At 42.4% G+C, this 20,862-nt stretch overlaps 1 protein-coding gene across 3 annotated transcripts in view; it reads right to left on the reverse strand.

The window, feature by feature from the left end:
- KIF13B (kinesin family member 13B) overlaps window positions 1-20,862 on the reverse strand; it is a 181,148-nt gene that overhangs the window by 35,845 nt on the left and 124,441 nt on the right. For all 3 annotated transcript variants that reach the window (XM_058670086.1, XM_058670084.1, XM_058670085.1), the window contains 11 exons: window positions 19,982-20,139; window positions 18,976-19,108; window positions 14,853-14,999; window positions 14,218-14,247; window positions 12,603-12,702; window positions 11,416-11,542; window positions 10,304-10,359; window positions 8,658-8,782; window positions 7,013-7,189; window positions 4,396-4,488; window positions 366-518 (listed from right to left, as the gene is read on the reverse strand). In XM_058670086.1, the coding sequence (XP_058526069.1) occupies window positions 366-518; window positions 4,396-4,488; window positions 7,013-7,189; window positions 8,658-8,782; window positions 10,304-10,359; window positions 11,416-11,542; window positions 12,603-12,702; window positions 14,218-14,247; window positions 14,853-14,999; window positions 18,976-19,108; window positions 19,982-20,139 (1,299 nt within the window). The remainder of the gene's footprint in view (window positions 1-365; window positions 519-4,395; window positions 4,489-7,012; window positions 7,190-8,657; window positions 8,783-10,303; window positions 10,360-11,415; window positions 11,543-12,602; window positions 12,703-14,217; window positions 14,248-14,852; window positions 15,000-18,975; window positions 19,109-19,981; window positions 20,140-20,862) is intronic.

Raw genomic sequence — 20,862 nt, forward strand, 5'->3', positions numbered from 1 at the left:
TGATCTCCCACCCACAAACAAATGGCTAAAGTCCCTTTGCAGTACTCAAAGTTAATTACAGCACAGCCTTTAGAACAAGGATGGAGAATATCCAGCCCACGAGCCATATAAGGTTTGCCAAATCATTTGGTCCTGCTCTGCCAAGGCGACCACAGGCAGGAGTTGGAATTCCATAAATCTATAGCAAACTTCTAAGTTGATAATTTTGTGTGGCCAACAAATGACGTTATAAAAACCCAAATGGCCCTCGACACAGAAAAGCTTCCCCTCCACACCTTTACAAGTTCAGATACATCAATGCCAGGAATTGCAGGAAGACAAACACCAATTCAGGCTGGGTTGAGACTAGCATCTACTCTACTAACCTGGCGAAGACGATCTAAAGTCAGGAGGTTTTCCACAGCCAGCACACTTCTGAGGTACTTTTCAATGTAAGCCTCTGAGTCAGCAGAGGCAGGGTTTTCAACATTAGCTGCCATTCTTGCCAATGCTTCTCGCTCTTCCACTCCCTGGGCATCCTGAAGAATGCAGTTACACGAGATAACTAAGAATGGTGTAGAAGTAAATTCTGTACAAGTTGTTTAATCTGCACATATATCTGAACTAACAGGATGGATTCCAAAATCTCATTTTGGGGGATGGTGTTGAAGTGTGATGGGTCAAGTTGCAGCCTGCAATGCCAGCTTCCCATGTATGCATTAGTTTAAGTCCCAGGTGCTCCACTTCCAATCCAGCAACCTGCTAAACACACCTGGGAGAGCAGCGGAAGACAGCTTAAGTCCCTCAAGCCTTGCACCCACGTGGGAGACCTGAAGGAAATTCCTGACTTTGGCTTCACTCATTTCTGTTGTGATCAGCTGGGGAGTGAATCAGCAAATAGAAGCTCATTCTCTCTGTTGTTCCCTGTCCAATTCTGCCTCCCAAGTAAATAAAATGAATCTTAGATGTTTTTCACTTTAAAAGCATCTTTGGAACTCAGTATTTATGCAGTTCCATTGCAAAATCAAACCAAACCACACTAAAACAGAAACACTGGGCAGGAAGGACTTGGAAGGCTGGCCAAAATTGTAATCACAGTAATAACTATATTTTAGGAACATATCACTCCTCTGGTGCAGCAGTACAGGGGAGGGATCTAAACACCTTATCAGAACGCAGACTTGGTCTGGAGAGAGAATCGAGTGGAAAGAAGTACGAGGCATCAGCCACTGCTCTAGGCATTTGATCGAGGGCTGCACGTTCAGAACACAGGAGCTTCTCAGGCTGTCCTGACCCTCGGCTCTGAGCAATATAGTGGCCAAAACCCAAAGGAGAAGTACCTGGGTCAATTCTCACTCCCTGCACTTTCTTGTACAGCCATTCCCTGTTCGTCCTAACATGAGCTGGCTGTACATAAATGTGACATTCACAAGTCTGTAAGGGATTTTATTAAATAATTACTTCAAGTAGGCAGGCAATTTACTCTTCTCAAGAAAAAGCAGATCTTTTATTTACCTGGAAAGTTCTTTCTTTTCTGTATATTTCCTATTTACTGAATTTGTTAATGTTAGAGTTCTAGCACTATAAACTCATGTCGTGAGAATTCAAAACAGAAGTGGTACAATGGACAGCCTCATCCACTCACAAGTCAGGGAAATTTGATTCACAAGTCTTTTGATAATTCCACAATTCTTTAAAAATTTGGAACTTCTTTAAAAAATAGAAAAACTAAAAAACATATCCATATGCCACTGCATCTTAAATGCCACTGAATATAAGAGAAACAATTTTCTAAGACAAAAAAAAAAACCTGCCGATTTTAAGACATTCTAACTTGAATGATATTTTCGAATTTTCAACTGAGTCTCAGAACAGACAAAACACAAGAAAATTTTATTATAAGCTGGCTTAAGTTCACAAAAATATATGTCTCCTATAGTGATTCATTTGAGTCTTGCAATACCCGTGAAAGACAATCATTCTGATTTCATAGATGGCCAAGGAAGGCCACACAATTAACCAAGGAAGCAAGCAGAGAACATAGGTCTGCCGGCTCCCACACAGTATTCTTCTCATCACTCCACACAAACCCTTGCAGGGTCTGGAGGGAGCAGACATCATCTTGGCTTTGTAAGGGGAGAGACATAAATAAAAGGCCTCTTGTACCCTTTGGCCCAATACTGTATCTTTTGGCATCTGCCCTGATGGCTATCGTAACAAGAACACAACCCCAGCTCAAAAAGGGGTCTCGGTTCTCTTGTTAAGACTAGTCTTAGGCAGGAAGCTTTAACCTTCTCTTTTTCTTAGACTTTCTCAACTGATTTGGTAATGTAAAAAAATGAGTCAAGTTAGATGTTTAGCTAATTATTCACCCACTCCATCTTATGAGGCTGTTTATCTTTGATTCACACACACACACACACACACACACACTCCATTTTAAAATAATCTCAAAATAAAAATTATTTTTCAAGAGAAAAGAAAAACCACAAGTGGGACAGAAAGACATGTGAAGGAAGATGAGGACAGAAACGTGAAAAGATGAGAATAGTTCACTATGGTGGTCACTATTCTCAACTTTGAGGCATTCAGACTTAGGATCTGAAACAACCCATAAATTGTGTAGATGCACTGAACACACACTCAGTATCTAGATAAAACAATGCATAATTTTGCTTCAAGTCTTGCAAACAACAATGAATGAAGTGGGCAATAGTCTATTACAGAGGCAGGCAGGTCAAGCTACAGCTTAAAAATGCCCCAATCCCTATTCGAATGCTTGTTCTATCTAGTGCACCTGTTCTTCACATATTCAACAGTCTATCAGCAAATCCTAAGTCCTGAGGTGGACAGACAGGTGCTGGTGATGCAGCTGGAGAGAGATTTCCCTCACCTTCCCCAGCCCCAGGTCTCAAAGCCTCACTATTCCACTTGAAAGGAAATTCTCATTTCCACTTCCTCACTCACATTCAACTTAGGATGGCAAGTGTTGGGACAAGGGACTGCCCTTCTTTTCCATTTTCATAGATTCCCTTTTTTCCTAGGGTCCTTTCTTCTCCAATTCCTGCAAGAGATAATGCCTACCACATCACCCAGCTGAGTGAAAAAATCCAATTCAGGGACTAAAAATCAGGAAGCACACACAAGCTCCTTCCTTCAGATTTCTCCCAGGGACATCTCAAGCTGCACTTGTCTGGATCTCTGCATTATCTCAATTAGTTCACAAAGGGAACTCAGAACAATGCTGACAGAGATTGAGATTTTATTATGTAATACGTGCACAACAAATCTGCACAAATGGTCTCATTCAATCTGTATGGTTTTTTTTTTTTTTAAGATTTTATTTATTTGAAAGGGAGAGAGAAGACAGAGGTCTTCCGTCTACTGGCCCACTACCCAGATGGCTGCTGAGGCCAAGACTGGGCTATGACAAAGTTAGTAACCAGGAGTTTCTCCCAAGTCTCCCACAGGGGTGTAGAGAGCCAAGCACTTGAGCCATCTTCTGATGCTTTCCCAGGTGCATTATCAGAGCGCTAGATAGGAAGAGAAGCCAGGACTCGAATTGGTGTCTGTAAGAGATGTTGGTAAACGGTGGCTTCACCCACTACAACACAGCACTGGCCCTAACTCTCATTTAATCTTTAAAGGTCACCCTGTGGGAGGCTGGCTTTGTACCACAGCAGGTAAGGCCACCACCTCCAAAACTGACATTCCATATAGGTGCTAGTTCATGTCTAGCTGCCCCATTTCCAATCCTGTTGAGGCAGCAGAAAAAACAGAAGAAGGTGGCCCAAATACTCAAGCGCCTGCCACCCATGTGTGAGACTTAGTTGAAGCTCCTGGCTTCAGCCTTGCGTACCTCTGGCCATTATGACTATTAGGGAAATGAACAGGCTGATGAAGCTCTCTCTTTCTCCTTCCCTTCCCTTCCCCTCCATCCCCCACCTTTGCCTGCCTTTCCAATAAAGCAATAAATCTTAAAATCTACCCCATGTGGAAGATATTACTAACCCTACTTCATAAATGAAAAACATTTTTGAGTTCAGAATACTTTATCCAAGTTCACTTTGCTTATAAGTCACAGAAATAAAGATTTCAGTTTGACTACAAAATCCAAAACAAATCTATGTTGCCTCTCTGTAGATTACAATCCTGTCATTGTCTCCCAGTAAATAGGGGTTGATATGCTTTCCGAAAGTCAGGTCTGTCTTCACCAAATCACCAAGGCCAGAACTTTTAAAGCCATAAGCACATTTAGCTATAAATTACCATGAGGAAATTCCTGTAAAAATCGATACCATTTCCCTAAATACACATTCTCTTAATACACGTTTCTTGGGTAGGTGGCTTTTCAGGGAGTTAGCTCTTTTTTACAGGTTTATTTTTGGCAAATTCAAGTTGCATATGATCCCTTACCTCTGGAATATTGGAAACAATTTCAAAAGTCACTCCACAGCCAGGAATAGAACTTCGATGAGACATCTTTTTTAAGAGACTCTGAGCAAAACCCTAGAGAAAAAAAAAAAAATTAGAAGCTATGGCTTCCCACCTCAAAAACTGAGCTAACATTAACAAAGAGACAGCATAAAGGATGCACCATTCATTCTAAGCAAAGAAAAACAGAATATTTCCAACAAAGGTCAGTGACATTCCTACCACCTGACACAATTTGTTCAATTTGGTCCTAGAGCATAAAACCATTTTGGAGGACCACAGTGTACAATCTGTCCTATACCAGTCTGTGAAAAGCACAGACCTAGCAGCTGGCAGCAGGCATCTGGCTAAACTCTGCTTAGATGCTACAGAAAGAAAACTGTTGACTTCTACACAATAAAATGACCTTCTAACTAGGATGTAAGCAAGCACCGGGAGCTCACTTATTTCCCTCAGCACGATGGACATCTTGTTCCATGAATATTGACAAGTTCAGGCATTAAATTCTTGACCAAAGCAGGATCATTATGAAGAATGATTTAAGAGTGCCTGGTCATTGTTTATGCTGACTGCGCTCTTTGCACAGTTAGGAATTGAACTGCTGAATTAATGCAGAGATGACTCATTTGAAGATGCTGCTAAGCCTGAACATCCTGTAGAGGTTGAAAAGAGCAGCGATGAGGGTGGAATACAATTGGTGAACAAAGATAACGAGAAGGGAAAACAAGAAACAGGCACTATCCCCCCTCCAAAAAAAAGCAGAAATACATGAAAAGTCCCTAAAGAAAAAACCATATTTACCCATTAAAACATATGTTGTTCATTTACTGTTTAAACACTCAAGAGGCTTTTTTAAAATTTGGCCTTGGGACCAGTATTATGGTATGGTTTAAGTTGACACTTATGAAGTGGCATCCCATGTACAGGTACTAGTTCAAGACCCTGCAGGTCCACGTCCAAAGCAGCTCCCTATTAAATGTCTAGGAAAGGCAGGTGGCCCAAGTATTTGGATTCCTTTCCCTCATGTGGGAGAACTGGGCGGAGTTCTCAGCTCCCAGCTTCAGCCTGGCCCACCCTCAACTGCTGCAGCTAGTTTGAGACTGAGCCAACAGATGGAAGAATCTCTTCATCTGTCCCTCCTTCTAACTCTGCCTTTCAATTTAATAAAAAATTTTAAAGTGTAAATTAAAAATTTGGGGGCCTTAAAATATATACCTTCACTAACCTACCTAATGACAATTCATTTCATACTCCATTATCTTTAGCTAATTTTTAATAAACCTGTTAGAACCTCAGAGTGCAAAGGGACAGTCAATTTCCCCCCCTGCGCTCCTTCCCTGTCTGCCCTGTAGTGCAGAGCCAAGGCCTGTCCCACAGGTGAGGACAGAGCTACCGCTTTATCACAAATGGCGAAGGGTGATGTCGGGGTCCTTGTGACTTTACCTGCTTCTTATTTGAACGGAATTAATGAAGCTGGCCTGTTTATGTTAGGGTCATGTGGAAGGCTCTGTCCTTGCGAGAAGAATGAAATTTCTGAAATAGGGAGGGGAAAATGGCAGCCCTGAATATACTTCTAAATCATTTCAAACCAGGAAAAGTAAAGGAACAACTCATGCCTGAAAGGAAAAGCAGCCAAACAAGTAGAGGCTTGGTGGCCCCCCAACATGGCCTTTCTGTTGACGGCTCTGGAGGGATGATGGCTGTGCCAGGTGGGTCTCAGCCGGATGTCTAATTCACAATCCAAAATGCTCCCCAAGAGCAGCCTGCCTTTTTTCAACCCCTTACAGAAGCATGAGAAAGGGAGACAGAATGCAATGGGCAACACCCCCATATATATCTACAGCTAACCCTGTGACCTACATTATATTGAGGTTGGACTGCCAAGCTAAAGAGCTGCAATTTTAACAGCATTACCGCCAGTCTTCATTTTAAAGATTGATATCGGTGTGACATTTAGAACTAAGATTAATTTTTAGGGGTGGAGATTACATCTAGGAGTCTGTCAACCGTGACTGTGCTCTTTTAAAGGAAAAGATTTACTTTTATCCGCACTGGTTTTAGTCAGCATATGGAGGATGCCTCAGAAGAGGGGAGCGGAGGGCAGTTAAGCAGGATCTTGAAAATGAGTCTCCCAAATCCTCACATGTGCAAAGAAGGAGTTCACAGTCTACTCAGAAGTCTTCCTCTAAAGCCTTTGACATGCCGTAAGATCCCTCACAAGCCACAACACAGCGCCCCCTACCCCTGCCCGTCACACCATGCTGCCCTGGCCTGCCTTCCACAGCATCTCCACACATGCGCTCCTCTCCTCCCTCAAGCCTCCGCAGACTCAATGCTTCATCGTCTCAACTCTCATCTCTCACACAGCACCCACTGCAAGCTTGCCAACGGACCTACGAAAGACAACCCTGACAGTCCCAAAGCCAATCCTGACAATCTTCCACTGCATGGCAGCCACATGCAAACAACTAACAGCTGATTGGCCAGAAATGGTTTCACGGACCCTGTTGGGACACAAGCAGAGCCATTCCTCCAAAGCCCTGCCTTCATGCCAAGCCTGCTGTTAAAGACACATCTTCAACTGAGATGAAAGCCTCACCTGCCGGCCGTGCACATTGACACAGATCCTCTTGCGTAGCACCAGCTGCATGTCGGCGGGATGGCTGAGCTGGACTGTCACACGCACGATCAGGAACACTCGCTCATCACCAGGTGTTCCTTTACTGAGCTGGGGGCAGTTGTGCACTGCTGAGTCCCAGGAGGCTTCTGCTTTCACCTGCAGGGACGACAGAGAGAAAGCACCTTTTCCTTGTCCCAGGAATCCATCTTGCTTTGAGCATAGGCCAGGCCCAGGTAAAGCTCTTCCACAAGAACTGCCCAGAAAAAGACCATGGGGTGAAAGCAGGTGGCCTCAAACACCTGTGTCTGGGACATGCAAAGCTATTGCTCCTGCTACCGGACTTGCTTGCAAAATTACTTTCAAAATGTGCAAGCAACATGGGGCTGGCATGCTAATTCTCTGCCCTGTGGCACTGGATCCCATGTGGATGCTGGTTTGTGTTCTAGCCACTCCATTTCCCATCCAGCTCCCTGCTTGTGGCCTGGGAAAGCAGCGGTGGCCTGGGAAAGCAGCAGAGGACTGCCCAAGTCCTTTGGACCCTGCACGCACGTGGGAGACCCAGAAGAAGCTGCTGGTTCCTAGCTTCAGATCAGATCAGCTCAACTCTTGTGGTTGCAACCACATGCAGAGCAAACCAGAGGATGGAAAACCTTCTTTCTGTAAAATCTGCCTTTCAAATAAAAATGAGTAAATCTTAAAAATGTACAAACATTAAGAAATATTGCACAACTCCATTCCCTGTGTCCGTGTATAGCTTTGATCAAGAATCACTAATGTGTAATATTTGATCATTTTGGCTTCTTTCTCACAGCGCATGCACACAGTTATTGCTGAACCACATTCAAGTAAGGGCAGACAATTATCATATCCAGGAAATTTAACATAGATAACAATGCTATTATTTAAATAGAGGTCATTTTCAAATTTCTCTATTTTCCCAACCAAGAAAAACAAATGGTGTTTAGCTGTCATGTTCCTCAATGTCAGATTGTTCCTCAGTCTTACTCTGTCAATCTGGACACTAACAAAAGGCACGTTGTGCTAAAGGCACTTCGCTAGAGTGTGCCTGATTCCTCACTGATAGATTCAAGTATTACAACCCGGGTAGTAACACTAGAAGTGATGGCACATCCTCACAGCACCACTTCACTTTCCTTCTGCAAAGCTTCATGGCATAATTTTTCAAATATAGCCAAAATTAGCAAATAAACCCCCTCATGATTTGTCTATCACTCAGATTCAACCTTGAAATCCAAGCCCTCGTTTTCATCTTATCTTTTTCAACAAGTCTTTGGTATAAGGAATTCCAAAGAAAAGCCTAAGCACCATGTGCTTGGGTGGAACCCATTTTCATCCCAAGGTGTGAAGACCAGAGAACCCAGCTCCTGGTCAATGCTGACCTCAACTGCTCATACCACGTAGACCCTGGACCAAGAAAGGAAGGAGAATGGGGACAAAATCTGATGTTCAACTTCCAGTCATCCTGGAAGTCAAAACAAAAGGTTTTCTATATTTTGAGAAATCCAAGCACTAAAATAATTACCTTGCTGATGATTTTAAAAGACTGGAAAGAGGTTTGGGAAACTACTTTATATCTGAATTTTCCCAGTTCCACTTTACTTACCTCCCCTTCATGATGTTTTACAATCTGAAGTTCAAAAAACTCTTCCTCTTCTTCGCCGGTCAGGGTGGCATCCCACCCACCAGCTTCTGGGTCATCAAGATTATCCTGAGAGCTGAAATCATCAGCTGAAAGCGAAGATGTTCCATTAAACACTGAGATCATTTTAAAGGATAACCCCCACCACCTAAATTTCAATGTGCTTATTATTAAAATTCTTTTGCCTCAAATTTCCTTTGCTTTTGCTCTCAAGTCTCACATGACCTTGATGATGACTATTTAATAGCTCACAGGTCTTACAGAGAAAGAACCTCGAGAAATCATCTTACCCGATGTGTTATCCTGATGCCTTATTTTACAAGAGGGCAAATGATGCTAGAATGCCAAAGAGATTACCCAAGACCTGTGCCTAAATGCTAATGACAGGCTTATTCCTCAACTCCCTACCTTTTAATGCACGGGAGAAATGAGACATTAAATGGCGGTAATTCCAGTTATCTGACAGTTAAGCTCAATGAAAAGATCAATCAAGAGTTGGAAACTTCAGGTTTGCACCAGAGCCCTGTGATTATTCAGCTCCCAGCAACTCAGCCATCTTAACCTTGTGGGTGAACATGAGTACATCAGTAGTAAGGAAGTTTAGCATGCGTACAACATGAACAAAGGTCCAATCGTCTCTTCAGATATCCAGACTTACAGATCTTCCTTATACTCTTTCTTCCCTACTATTTATTAACACCCATCCGCAACCACACACAGACATAAAAGTCCCTCACCATCCAGGATGTGTAACACAAGCATAAGCCAAGGATCAAGCAAACAAGGTAGCATAAAATCTTATGGCAAGGTATTAAAAACAAACAAATGCCATTTCATTAGCTAAACAGGCAGTGGAGTGCTTCAGTTTTACTCCAAATATGAGGTGTCTACAAAAATAAGCTAAGAAGCACGAGGTACTAAATACCTCGAATATTATTATAACTCACCTTCAGCTCAGTGAACAAGGAGCACCAAAGACACCTAAACTATCTATTTAGTAGAGTTCACTTCAACACACAAGTTTTCTACAAATGTGTTAGGAATCTAATTGCTAATTTTTATTTTTCATTCTTTAATCTACTTTTTCACTCTCTACTTTCCCTCCTTTAGCCAGAGAACATGGACAACAGAGCTGCAGGGAGAAAAATGACAGCTGTGTACAAAAGAAACAGGTAATGGCAAGAATTCCCAGAAGTAGGAGCTGTATTGGATAATGCGAAGAAAACAGCATAAGGACATATGCTATGTGAGTATTGGTACTTATTAGTCCTCTTCACAAAGATGTCCTTCCCTATAAATTAGACAAGGTGATATTTTAGGTGCAGAAGAACAGCATCCCTTCTCAAGTGGTAGCAAAACAAAGCGTAAGCGGAGTACTGTGGGGCATGGCAAGGCAACATGATTGAGCATCACGGGGAAGCAGACCTATTGCAGCTACAAAGACAGGACCATCCCATCCTTGGCCAACACCACAGTCCATGGGCATAAGTAAAATGGACTCTAACCCTAAGATGAAGGAACTGCCTGAAGATATACTCAGTTGGAGTCTCAGTGTTATTTAGGCACTAATTTGTCAGGGGTGTGTCTTCATAAAACACCTCTGAGCTTACCATTTAAGTCAAGGAATATAACAGGAATGTGGGTTTCCATCCCAGGCACTGGAGTCCTGAAATGCAAAGAATACGTGGCACCTCAAATAAAGCATATTAATCAGTAATACCAACTTCATGACACAGAGTCACTATAGGTCAAGAGGCAAGATCAACCTCAGGCATTGAGTTTACTAGAATTTAAAATGAAAGATGTCACAAAGACTTAACTATGATAGGTGCTTCCTTTTTTTAAGATTTATTTTTATTGCAAAATCAGATATATAGAGACGAGGAGAGACAGAGATATCTTCCATCTGATAATTCACACCCCAGGTGACCACAATGGTTGGTGCTGTGCCGATCCGAAGCCAGGAACCAGGAGCTCTTCTGGGTCTCCCAAGCAGGTGCAGGGTCCCAATGCTTTGGGCCATCCTCAACTGCTTTCCCAGGCCACAAGCAGGAAGCTGGATGAGAAGTGGGGCTGCCGGGATTAGAACTGGCGCCCATATGGGATCCTGGCATGTTCAAGGAGAGGACTTGAGCCGCTAGGCCATGGCGCTGGGCCCATGATACGTGCTTCTTATGCTGTCATACAAGAACTTAAGTCTTGTAGGATACATACCACACACCTACTTAAATTGAAGCTCCCTTGTTTAAACCTCCTTTCTAATAAAAGGTTTTAAGGAGTCCATGTCGCCTCACTTGCTGTTTTGAATTTCTATGAAGAGGCACACAGTGTTTGCTGACTGGACAGTCTATGCCAGCACCAAAACCAAAATCTGGTGGAGATGCAATTTTCTTATGACCCAACAATTTTTTTAACAGAATGACCCAAGTAATTAACACATTAACTTTTTTAAATGCTGAGCACAGTGGTACTAAATATCGACTTTGATTCTCAGAAGTCTTAATCACTTTGGCCAATAACAATATTATTTAATAAAACAGTTTCAGGCCACGGTTATTTCATCCACAAAAATAATTTAACAGTTCCCTTAATTCAAACAACTTTGTCCTCTCACGCAATTAGGAATCTTTCATTAATTGCACTATATATCTGAACATCCAAACTCAGAACAGGCAGCTTAGTGGGTATTCAGAACAGACATGTCCCCGTGCAGGGCTCATACCATTCTGCAGGGGCCCCTGGAATCCCACTGCCAGCAGACGGGACCATCACTGCATTTCTTTCCTCAGTGAGAGTCAGCCGCATCTCCAGGAGCTGTGCCTCACGGTCAGTATCATCCTCTGTTTTATCTACAATGTCATGAAACAGAAATGTCAGGTGCTATTTCTACTTTTGTCCTAACTGCTAGGCCGAGCAGAAGCAACTTCTAAAGGAGCTGAGTGCATCAAAGGACAAGCAAGCTTATCACAAGCCAGGAACACCTGGTAACCTTGGGACACTAAGCAGCAGATGAATCCTGGGGCTACCTCCCTTCCTGCCTCCTTCTGGCCACAAACAGAACAGAGCTTCACTAGCCTCAATGTTATGTTTGTCAGGGTCAGAAACTCTCTTCCAGAAATGTTTCAAATGCCAACTCTGTGAAGATCAACACCCACCATGATGACACGTCACAGTTACAAGCACATGCAAATTGAGGAGCTGCTGTCTCCCCGCATCCTCCATACCTAAAATGTACAAAAGCCCAGTGCTGCATAACCTGGGCAGCCACTTCCCCCTCATGGGTCACGCTGCCATGTGGAGGTGGTCCCAGGCTGTCTCCCAGCAGTGCCTCCTCCCATTCTACCGTCTGTCTCTGCTATCTCCTTCCCACAATACCTGGGCACAACTTCTCTGGTCTGCTGTCTGTACCAGACCAATGAACCTTGCCAGGGAGTGCTCCCAATAAAGCTTGCCTTGAGCTGAACAGTACTTTGTGTGGTTGCCCGACTCTGAACCCGAACTTGAACCTTTTACTAAGACCAGGTTCACCTGTATTTTGGTTATTGGGTGTTATTAGTGGCAGAAAACCAATGAAGATGTCAGGTGCGCACGGGCACAGGCAGATGCCAGCCCATGGAAGGCTCCCGTGAAACAACACATAAGAGAGTTGCTTCAAGATACGAGGACTCTTTCAGTCAAGAAATGTTAACTGCTTTCACTAAGTAATCTTTGAGGGATGACACATGCTTTGCAGGTTGTATCTCTTCTTTGCTTGTTAAGGGGTCAAGTGGAAGAACCAATGCCAGCATTACAACAACTGAACGGACAGAATACAAACGCTCATATTCCTGCTTTCCTCGTTCCTGATGTGTTCATTTGGCATCAAATTTATATGGCTGTGGAGGGAAATCCTGAACTTGCTTTTCATACCATGTTTACTGTCAAGCTTTTGGAGCTGCTGATCCAAGTACTCCTGACGTTTTGTTAACGCATTCAGCCATTTTCTACGTAGTCTCTCTAAATCACGATCCTAGAAGAAAACAAGGGAAATCATATCCAATGCCATGTCAAGACAATGTATCCAAAACTGATGGGCCATCTTACCTAACTCTAACAAGTCTTCAAAATGTACCATAAATGTGTCACCAAGAAAACAAGCTGCATGGCTTTCAATTCTTTTTAAACCAAGAGAAGCTTCTCTTAATTCTACTTTCCCATAAACTTGGTGAAATATCCTCATGTGCTTCAAAAGCACCAAGTAGCACACAAGTTTCCTGGTTACTGCCACCCATAGCTCAGAACAGTGTTCTTTTTGAGACTGTTTCTGAAAGGACAGTCACTGGGATTCAGAACAAGTCTGCTAGTCTGACTTCTCCAGACTCAAGGCAAGAACAAAGAGTCATCTACAAGGCTTCCCCCCGCCCTGGGCAGAACTTACTAACATTACTCAACGATTCTCAAATTCACACAAAGTTCTACACCCTGGAACGATCAGAAGGATGCCTCAAAATTTGCAACCACACTTTCCACACATTTCATTAACGTCCTGAAGACAACAACAAGGAAATGCTTCTCTCCTCAGTTTTATGCCTTTTGGGGGTAAGAGGGAAAAAGGACAGGATTTGTTATCAACAGACTGACAACTCCACCAGTCAACACCTGCCTACACGACAATCTTACTTCATTTCCTCTGGTAATGAAGTTACACGACTGGGTGGGTTGGTGGAATGCCACGCACATGCCGAGGATCTGGATTTCACCAGGGCACTTAACCAAATGGCCCGTGACATTCTTGTGGACAAGATGGAAAAATGTGCAGTGCATCTACTTGAGTGAAATCACAGAGTAATCAAACATCCCATCCAAAGATTTGTGATTAATGGAATAATGTCAGTTTAAAAGAAGTCTCCTCCGTAGTACCACAGGATTTCATCTTTTAACCCTATCTGACTCAAGGTTTTTATCTGTGCCTTATAGGAAGACAGACATTTCTATCAAATTAGAATGATGCAACTCCAGGAGAGTGACTCTATGGGATGACATAATCAGGCTCCAAAGAGCTTCTGACAGTCCTAACTGATGACTAACAAGATGAAACTCCACAGACATAAACAGAATCCTGCAGAAGATTAGAAAGAAGGGGAAGGGCTGAAAAACCTTAAATGACTCCAGGAAAAGTTAATATGGAAATATTCAAATATGGAAGCCCATTAGGACAGAACACAGGCTCAGGGGGAGCTGATGGCAACAGTGCAAAGTGTGGGCAACTCCGCTGAAGGGCAGAGAAAGTCCAAGGAAGAGCAGCTGGAGAAACAGATCTTCAGGAGGGCCCAGGGTTGGAAAGGGATGAAGGTCACACATGATTTTTCTGCTGTTCTAGGAGACAACATTCATTGTTTCCTATTTTGTTTTATTTTCAGAAAAGACAGCATTTGAACCAAACTAATTGTTTAATTATTAACAATTAACACTGCAGAGATCCAGGAATGTGCAATTATGTACTTTAATCAAGCTGATTTGATGAGGCTAACAAGTGCTAAATTACCTGGTAGCTGTCCATGTCTTCCTCTTCCTCCTACAAGAAAAACATTATATAGCACCAGATTATGAATCTGAGAGGACTGGATGCACTAGGCAGTCTGAACCATTCCTCAGGGTTAATACTGGGGAATCCAACTGACACACTGTGGCATCTCCCGCCCACCCTGGCTCCCGCTCACTGGGAGTTCTGTAGTTGTCAGGAAGCAGAAGGCAAACCTTGCACTTAGCACAGGAAAATGAAGAGCATTCTTCTGACCTTTTCGAGAACCAGTACAATCCTGCTGGGTTTACAGTCCTACTCACAAGGGGAAATCAGACACCTGCTGGCAAGTAGTCCTTCCAAGCTAGTAGGGGGTTTCTGCCGAGGGGTGGGGCCACTGGGGAGGTTGTCTGGAGATTTGGGAGGCTGACAGGTTTTAACCCTTGGTTTGACAAGTGCTGGGGTAAAGCCTTACAGTGGGCTGCAGTGATTCAATGCAGATGTGATACACTTTAACGAGAGCAAAATCAAACCAGGCATCACTTTCTAAGGTATAAAGGACAGAGACTGAATGAACCCATCAGAGGAGGCAGCTTTCTGACAAGCTCCTGGGGTTGCTCTCCCATTCCCACAAATAGGCAAAAGGCACAGAAACTTACATGGACGCTCTCAAGAGCTTTAGGGGCTCTGAGTGGCCTGACCTTCACACAGCCAATGCCAACAGACAGTATACATTCTTCCATTAGCGGTAAAGTCCCAGACTCCTGCACAGACTTCACTTCAACTTGGACTCGCCGGGACTGGCCCTGGGTCACAGATCATTTTAAGTAGCAGAGTAAGTTTCTTGACTTTCAAACTTTTGGTTTAGAGAGACTCCTACAGGCCAATGTTGAAAAAACTACTCAGCCTTTAAGACACTATCTCATTCCATCTCACGAATGTTGGAAGTACTAAAATACAAACTTAAAAACTGATCAAGAAAAATTATCTCCCTCTGAAGTGAGTAGACAGACACAGAATATATCCTTTGCATATTTTTTCAATTAAAAAGACATTAAAAGAAAACATTCTAACAGAAGAAATACAAACAGCTGGTCAATAAGAAACATTCAGCTTACTGATAATCAGACAAATTACAATAAACATAATACACCTTGTTTTCACTTATTAAACAAGAAATTACCATTTACAATTTTTCAATTTACAATATTGCCTTTGGGCTTATGAAACATCATTTCCTACATGGTAGTCAGGAATTTAAATTGGTACAAACTTTTTTGCAGAGCAATCTGACTTAAAAATGTTAGCTTCCTGTAACCCAATCCAGTAATTCAAGTTTCTAAGAATTGGTTCCACAGAATCTCAAATACTCATGCCTACACAGAGAATATGAAGAGTGTAACACTGACAATGTCCTCAACCAACTGTGGTACATATAATACGATACTGTGCAGTCATTAATATATTGCTATAGAAAGACACAGTAAATTAAACTGCCAAATCATATGACCTACTTTAAAAAGCCAAATGACTTCAAACATGGTTTACAAAATTTAGGGTGGAAAAACAGCATTTGAAAATGGATTCAAAATATTCAATTTCAAGTGAATATCCTTGCCCTCCTCCATCAGATAGCAGCTCTTCATATAATCAAGAAAATCAACTTAGGCAATCATTGGTCCTATCAAGCTCCATTTGAATAGATAGGATACAGAAGCCTTTTGATTTAATGTTTTCCAAGGACCATGTATCAAACACATTGTGGGGAAAATCTCAGAAAACATCTTAATAGTCTAAAATATTTCCTATTGGCTACTTTTGGTACATTTTTTGAGCCAGAAAGTGACCTATTCTGAAGGTGTGTGTGCCTAAGAAGGAATAAAAAAGGAGGGGAGCTGTGGAGGGTTAGGATCTGAATGGCTCACTATTCCATAGCAAAGCTCTAAGAGGTACAGGTAAGCTGATTGAAATATCTGTCATTGCTGATACATAACCATGCCACCTAAAAACAACAGAAAAAGCAAATGGGGCTGGTGTAGTAGCATAGCATGCCAATCTTGCCTGCAGTGCTAGCATACCATATAGTCACCAGTTCTAGTCCCAGCTGCTTCATCTCCTATCCAGTTCCCTGGATGATCCAAGGCTCTGGGACCCCACAAACACATGGGAGATCCGGAAGAAGTTCCTCGCTCCTGGCCTCAGATCAACTCAACTCTGCAACTGTGGCCGTTTGGGGAGTGAAACCAGCAGATGGAAGATCTCTATCTCTCCTCCTCTCTGTAAACATGCCCTTCAAAGTAAATAAGCAAATAAATTTTAACCCTTCTGCCTCACACACACACACAAATCCTGCATACACAGCAATTGTAATCTTAGCAGTTGTGCTCTGCCACTTTCCCGTTATACATCCTGATTTTCAAACAGATTAAACTGAAAAAAGCCTAGCACTCAGAACCCTCTGCACTGGCAGTCAAGCTTATGTGGCTGTTTTTCTGTTTTCCAGCTCAACCTTTGCAGGATTTCTCCCCACAGGAACTGCAATGCAGCTTTTCTGTTTTTATGTTTTGTTTTTAGACTTATTTTTTTAATATTGGAAATGCAGATATACAGAGAGAAGGCAATACAGAGAGAAAGATCTTCCACTTCCTTAACAGCTCTGCTAATGGCTAATGTACCTCTCTGCTAAAAGCAGTGACCAACGCCCTAGGTGCTAGGACCCCTGTACCCTCATGGGAAACCTGGAAGAAGCTATTGGCTACTGGCTTTGGCCTGGCTCAGTCCTGGTAGTTGTGGTCATTTAGACAGTGAACCAGCAGATTGAAGACCTCTCTGTCTCTCCCTCTCCCCAACTATTTAAAATAACTACAACGAATCAAAAAAAAAAAAAAAAAAAAGAGAGAGCGAGCAAGCGAGCTTGTCCTGATAAACTTAACACATCTTTGAACACTTTCAGTAAAGAATGTCAGAAGTACGAGAAACATGACAAATACTTGAATATTCTATTGAAACTAAGCCATGGAAAATTGGTCTTGCCTTCCAGTAGACAAATTTCCAAGGCAGCCAAGGAAGGGATCTATATATATATTTTTTAACAGACGCCCAGAAAAAAGATGTTCTCACACCTTTAAGAATCCCATTTTATAGATATAAATCTCATGCTTTAATTTAAAATCATCCCCTTTGCTGTTACTTGCTCATGTGTGAATGTACTTGCTAAAACTCTGTACTGGGGTCAGAGAATGAGTGTTCTAACCATCCTGAAACATTCAGAAGCATAAGTATCTCAGCAAACATTCTCCTTCCTTTTGCTTTTTTACATGGAGCTTCAAATGCTTCCTACTTTTTAAAACATTTAATATTTTACTCAATTTTAACAACATGGATACTCTCATAGGTCGCAACAGCTTACCAAACGCTAAATTAACGTAAAGCACAGCAAGAATACTTCCAACTTGAATAAGCAAATTATATCAAAATTTACCCACTATTTTATTTTTTTTTAAAGATTTATCTATTTTTATTACAAAGTCAGATATACAGAGAGGAGAAGAGAGAGAGGAAGATCTTCCGTCTGATGGTTCACTCCCCAAGTGAGCGCAACGGTCGGTGCTGTGCCGATCCGAAGCCGGGAACCAGGAACTTCTTCCAGGTCTCCCACACAGGTGCAGGAACCCAAAGCATTGGGCCATCCTCAACTGCTTTCCCAGGCCACAAGCAGGAAGCTGGATGGGAAGTGGAGCTGCTGGGATTAGAACCGGTGCCCATATGGGATCCTGGCATGTTCAAGGAGAGGACTTTAGCTGCTAGGCCACACTGCCAGGCCCTTCCCCCACTATTTTAAAAGAGATTTATTTATTAATTTATTTTGAAACACAGGGTTACAGAGAAGAGTTGGTTTACTCCCCAAATGGCCACAAAGACCGGAGCTGAGCTAAATGGAAGCCAGAAGCTTCTCTTGGGTCTCCTATGTGAGTACAGGGAGGACCCAAGCATCTAGGCCATCCTGTGCTGCTCTCCCAGGTCATCAGCAGAGAACTGGATCAGAAGTGGAACTGCTGGTGCTGGAACCAGTGCCTGCCTATATGGGACATGTTGGCACATCAGGCAGACACTCACTGTGCTACATCAAAACACTGGTCCTATCTCTGCTCATCTGACTGTTCTAACTATTCATGAGGCAATCAGGGTTAAATACCCACCTCTTCCACTCCATATGCTTCTGTTATATGAATTCTGGTTCTGACTCCTATCCCTGCAGCCACATTGAACAGCTCCTTTGTGTCAAACACTATGCTCTCTATACAGTATGTCTCTTACCTGTACCTGAATCCTATGGAGTTGGTGTTACCATCATCCCCACATTATAGAACGAGAGACTGTGAAACTTTCTCAGACACAATCGCAACACAGTACAGCCAGGAGAGACCCAAGCATGTCACACTTAACTGCTAACTCATCCAGCCACGTCATATTGCTTCTCCTTGTCTTCATCGATGTTCTAAATCTGCTTGATATGTGTGCCTTATGTCCTATCACTCAATTCTAAGTCTTCCAGGACAGCTTATCTTTGTCTTACTTAACACTAACAGAAGTTGATCTTACAATATAAATAGTAACACACTTGTGACAAGGAAAGAAAATACACACGAAGTAGGAGACAACTTTAACTGAAGAAATGGACTTGGTTAGTCCAGATTCCATCAGCATCAGCATTTCTGCTAAAAGGAATCCAGTATTATGTTTTCTGTGAGCAAGTAATACAAACATTCACAATCTTCTTACCTGTCGGAGTTGGAAGATTCCTCCTGTTGGGACATCCTTTGCAGAAATCACTTCTACAGGGCAGTAGTCACCATTCTCATTCTGTTCTAAGATTTGAACCCAGAATTCCAACTTCCTGGTAACTTCACTCCATCTAAGAAATAGTTGAAGTTCTTGGAAAATCATACATTTCTATTTCAATACAGGCAGCTTAGGAATCCTACTCACAACAATTAGCAAAAAACAATGACCTCCAAACAAGAATAATTCAGGAGTAAATCTACACACGCTTCATTGAGTGACATGCATGTGCATACAGCATATGTAATAAGATAAACTCACAGATAGCAGAACTAGAAGGGGACCCTTCATTTTGTTCAAAGAGGTATGATATTGACAAACCATTTAAATGTGGTTATTCTAAAGCTTGAGCATTCCAACCAAGTGTACCAAAGTTTGTTCAGGGATAACCTTTCATAGGAAGGCGAAGGGGATGCCATAATGCTTACTGACAAACATTTTTTTCTTTTTCGGGAAAAAAGGAAAATCAAGGAGAAACATCTCACCTTCTAATTTAATACCTGCTAACATTTACTAAATGTAAAAAAAAGCCTTATTGATTCCTTTTTGGTTCTTCCATTTAAGTTAACAGACAAGTCTATCTCCTCCCATCACTGACACTATACAAAAGAACTCTGAAAGGCAAAGTGAACCTCAGTGCTAGAGTGGGTCTTGATCCCTCCTCAGGGCAGCTGCTTAGAAGGAATTCATACTACGGAGTGACTAGTCCCCAAAAATTTGTTCCAGTGTTTCTTCTTAAGCAGCTGCATTCATTTTTCCCCATCACTGCTCAACGCTCACTTCCTTAGAGAAGTTCAACTGCATGATTAATAACCTGCAGCTAACGCCATCTGTCTGTGGAACACTGGTAATGCTCAAGAACAGCATTCCTCCTAAGCGACACCATTGATCTCCAGCAAGTTGTAAAAGCTGCACTGGAGTTCAAGGGAAACTCTTTAAAACTCACCTGTCCCGAAGACTACGTGTTTTTGCTTGAATGATTCCCAGGTCCCATAGGGCTGGGTTTTTCCGAGGATCATTCATTTTATGTCCATATACTTCAATTGCCAATGCCCCTTCCGAAAGATGCTCAATGAAGTCTTCGGTGATGTTAACAGAAAACTCCTGAAACACAATTGCTCATTTTAGAGGAGCAAACACTTCCCAGTAATCTAATGCTTATTTGTATCAGACATCACATAAAGTTAATCACACTAGCATGAAACTGAGTATGTGTCTTAGGTACAGAACAGAACTGTTAGTTAACACCCTGCATCAATGCTCAGATGGCCTAAGGTTCTTTAAAACAGGGTAACTGAATTCAATACAAAAGTAAGTGGAATGCAACAAGGTAGCTGTGTGCTGTAAAAAGTTATCCCCAATCTTTCAGAGGTTAACTTTAGTAACAGAAAAGAAAACAATCACTAGAGTACAAACATCACCTAATCTAAAAAAAAAGTTCCCCCAACTTCTCAATCTTTATGAAACAGCATGTTGCAACAGGATTTAGCCCTCACACAGTTTATTAAAGAGCCATGGGATGTCCAGTCTTTGGCAGAGTCCCCTGTTCCCTCTCACTTATTCATTGGTGCACAAAAGGCACATTTCTGCTGTAAACAAAGGAGAAGGCAACACAGTTCTCAGAAACAGTAAGGTGGATTAAGAGTGGTGTTACCATCAGAAAAGGGCCCAGAGCCGGACCCACCAGGTCCCTACCCCCAGGAGACTGCCCCCTCTGCAGCAGTCACCTACTGAAAACAAGTACTATCATGAACTACAAGAGCGGCAAGGACCAAGCCACAGAGTAACAACACACCAAGCAGAGCTTTAGAGAAAGCAAGTTCCTAT

The sequence above is a fragment of the Ochotona princeps genome, chromosome 11 (genome assembly GCF_030435755.1).
Source record: "Ochotona princeps isolate mOchPri1 chromosome 11, mOchPri1.hap1, whole genome shotgun sequence".
NCBI lineage: Eukaryota > Metazoa > Chordata > Mammalia > Lagomorpha > Ochotonidae > Ochotona > Ochotona princeps.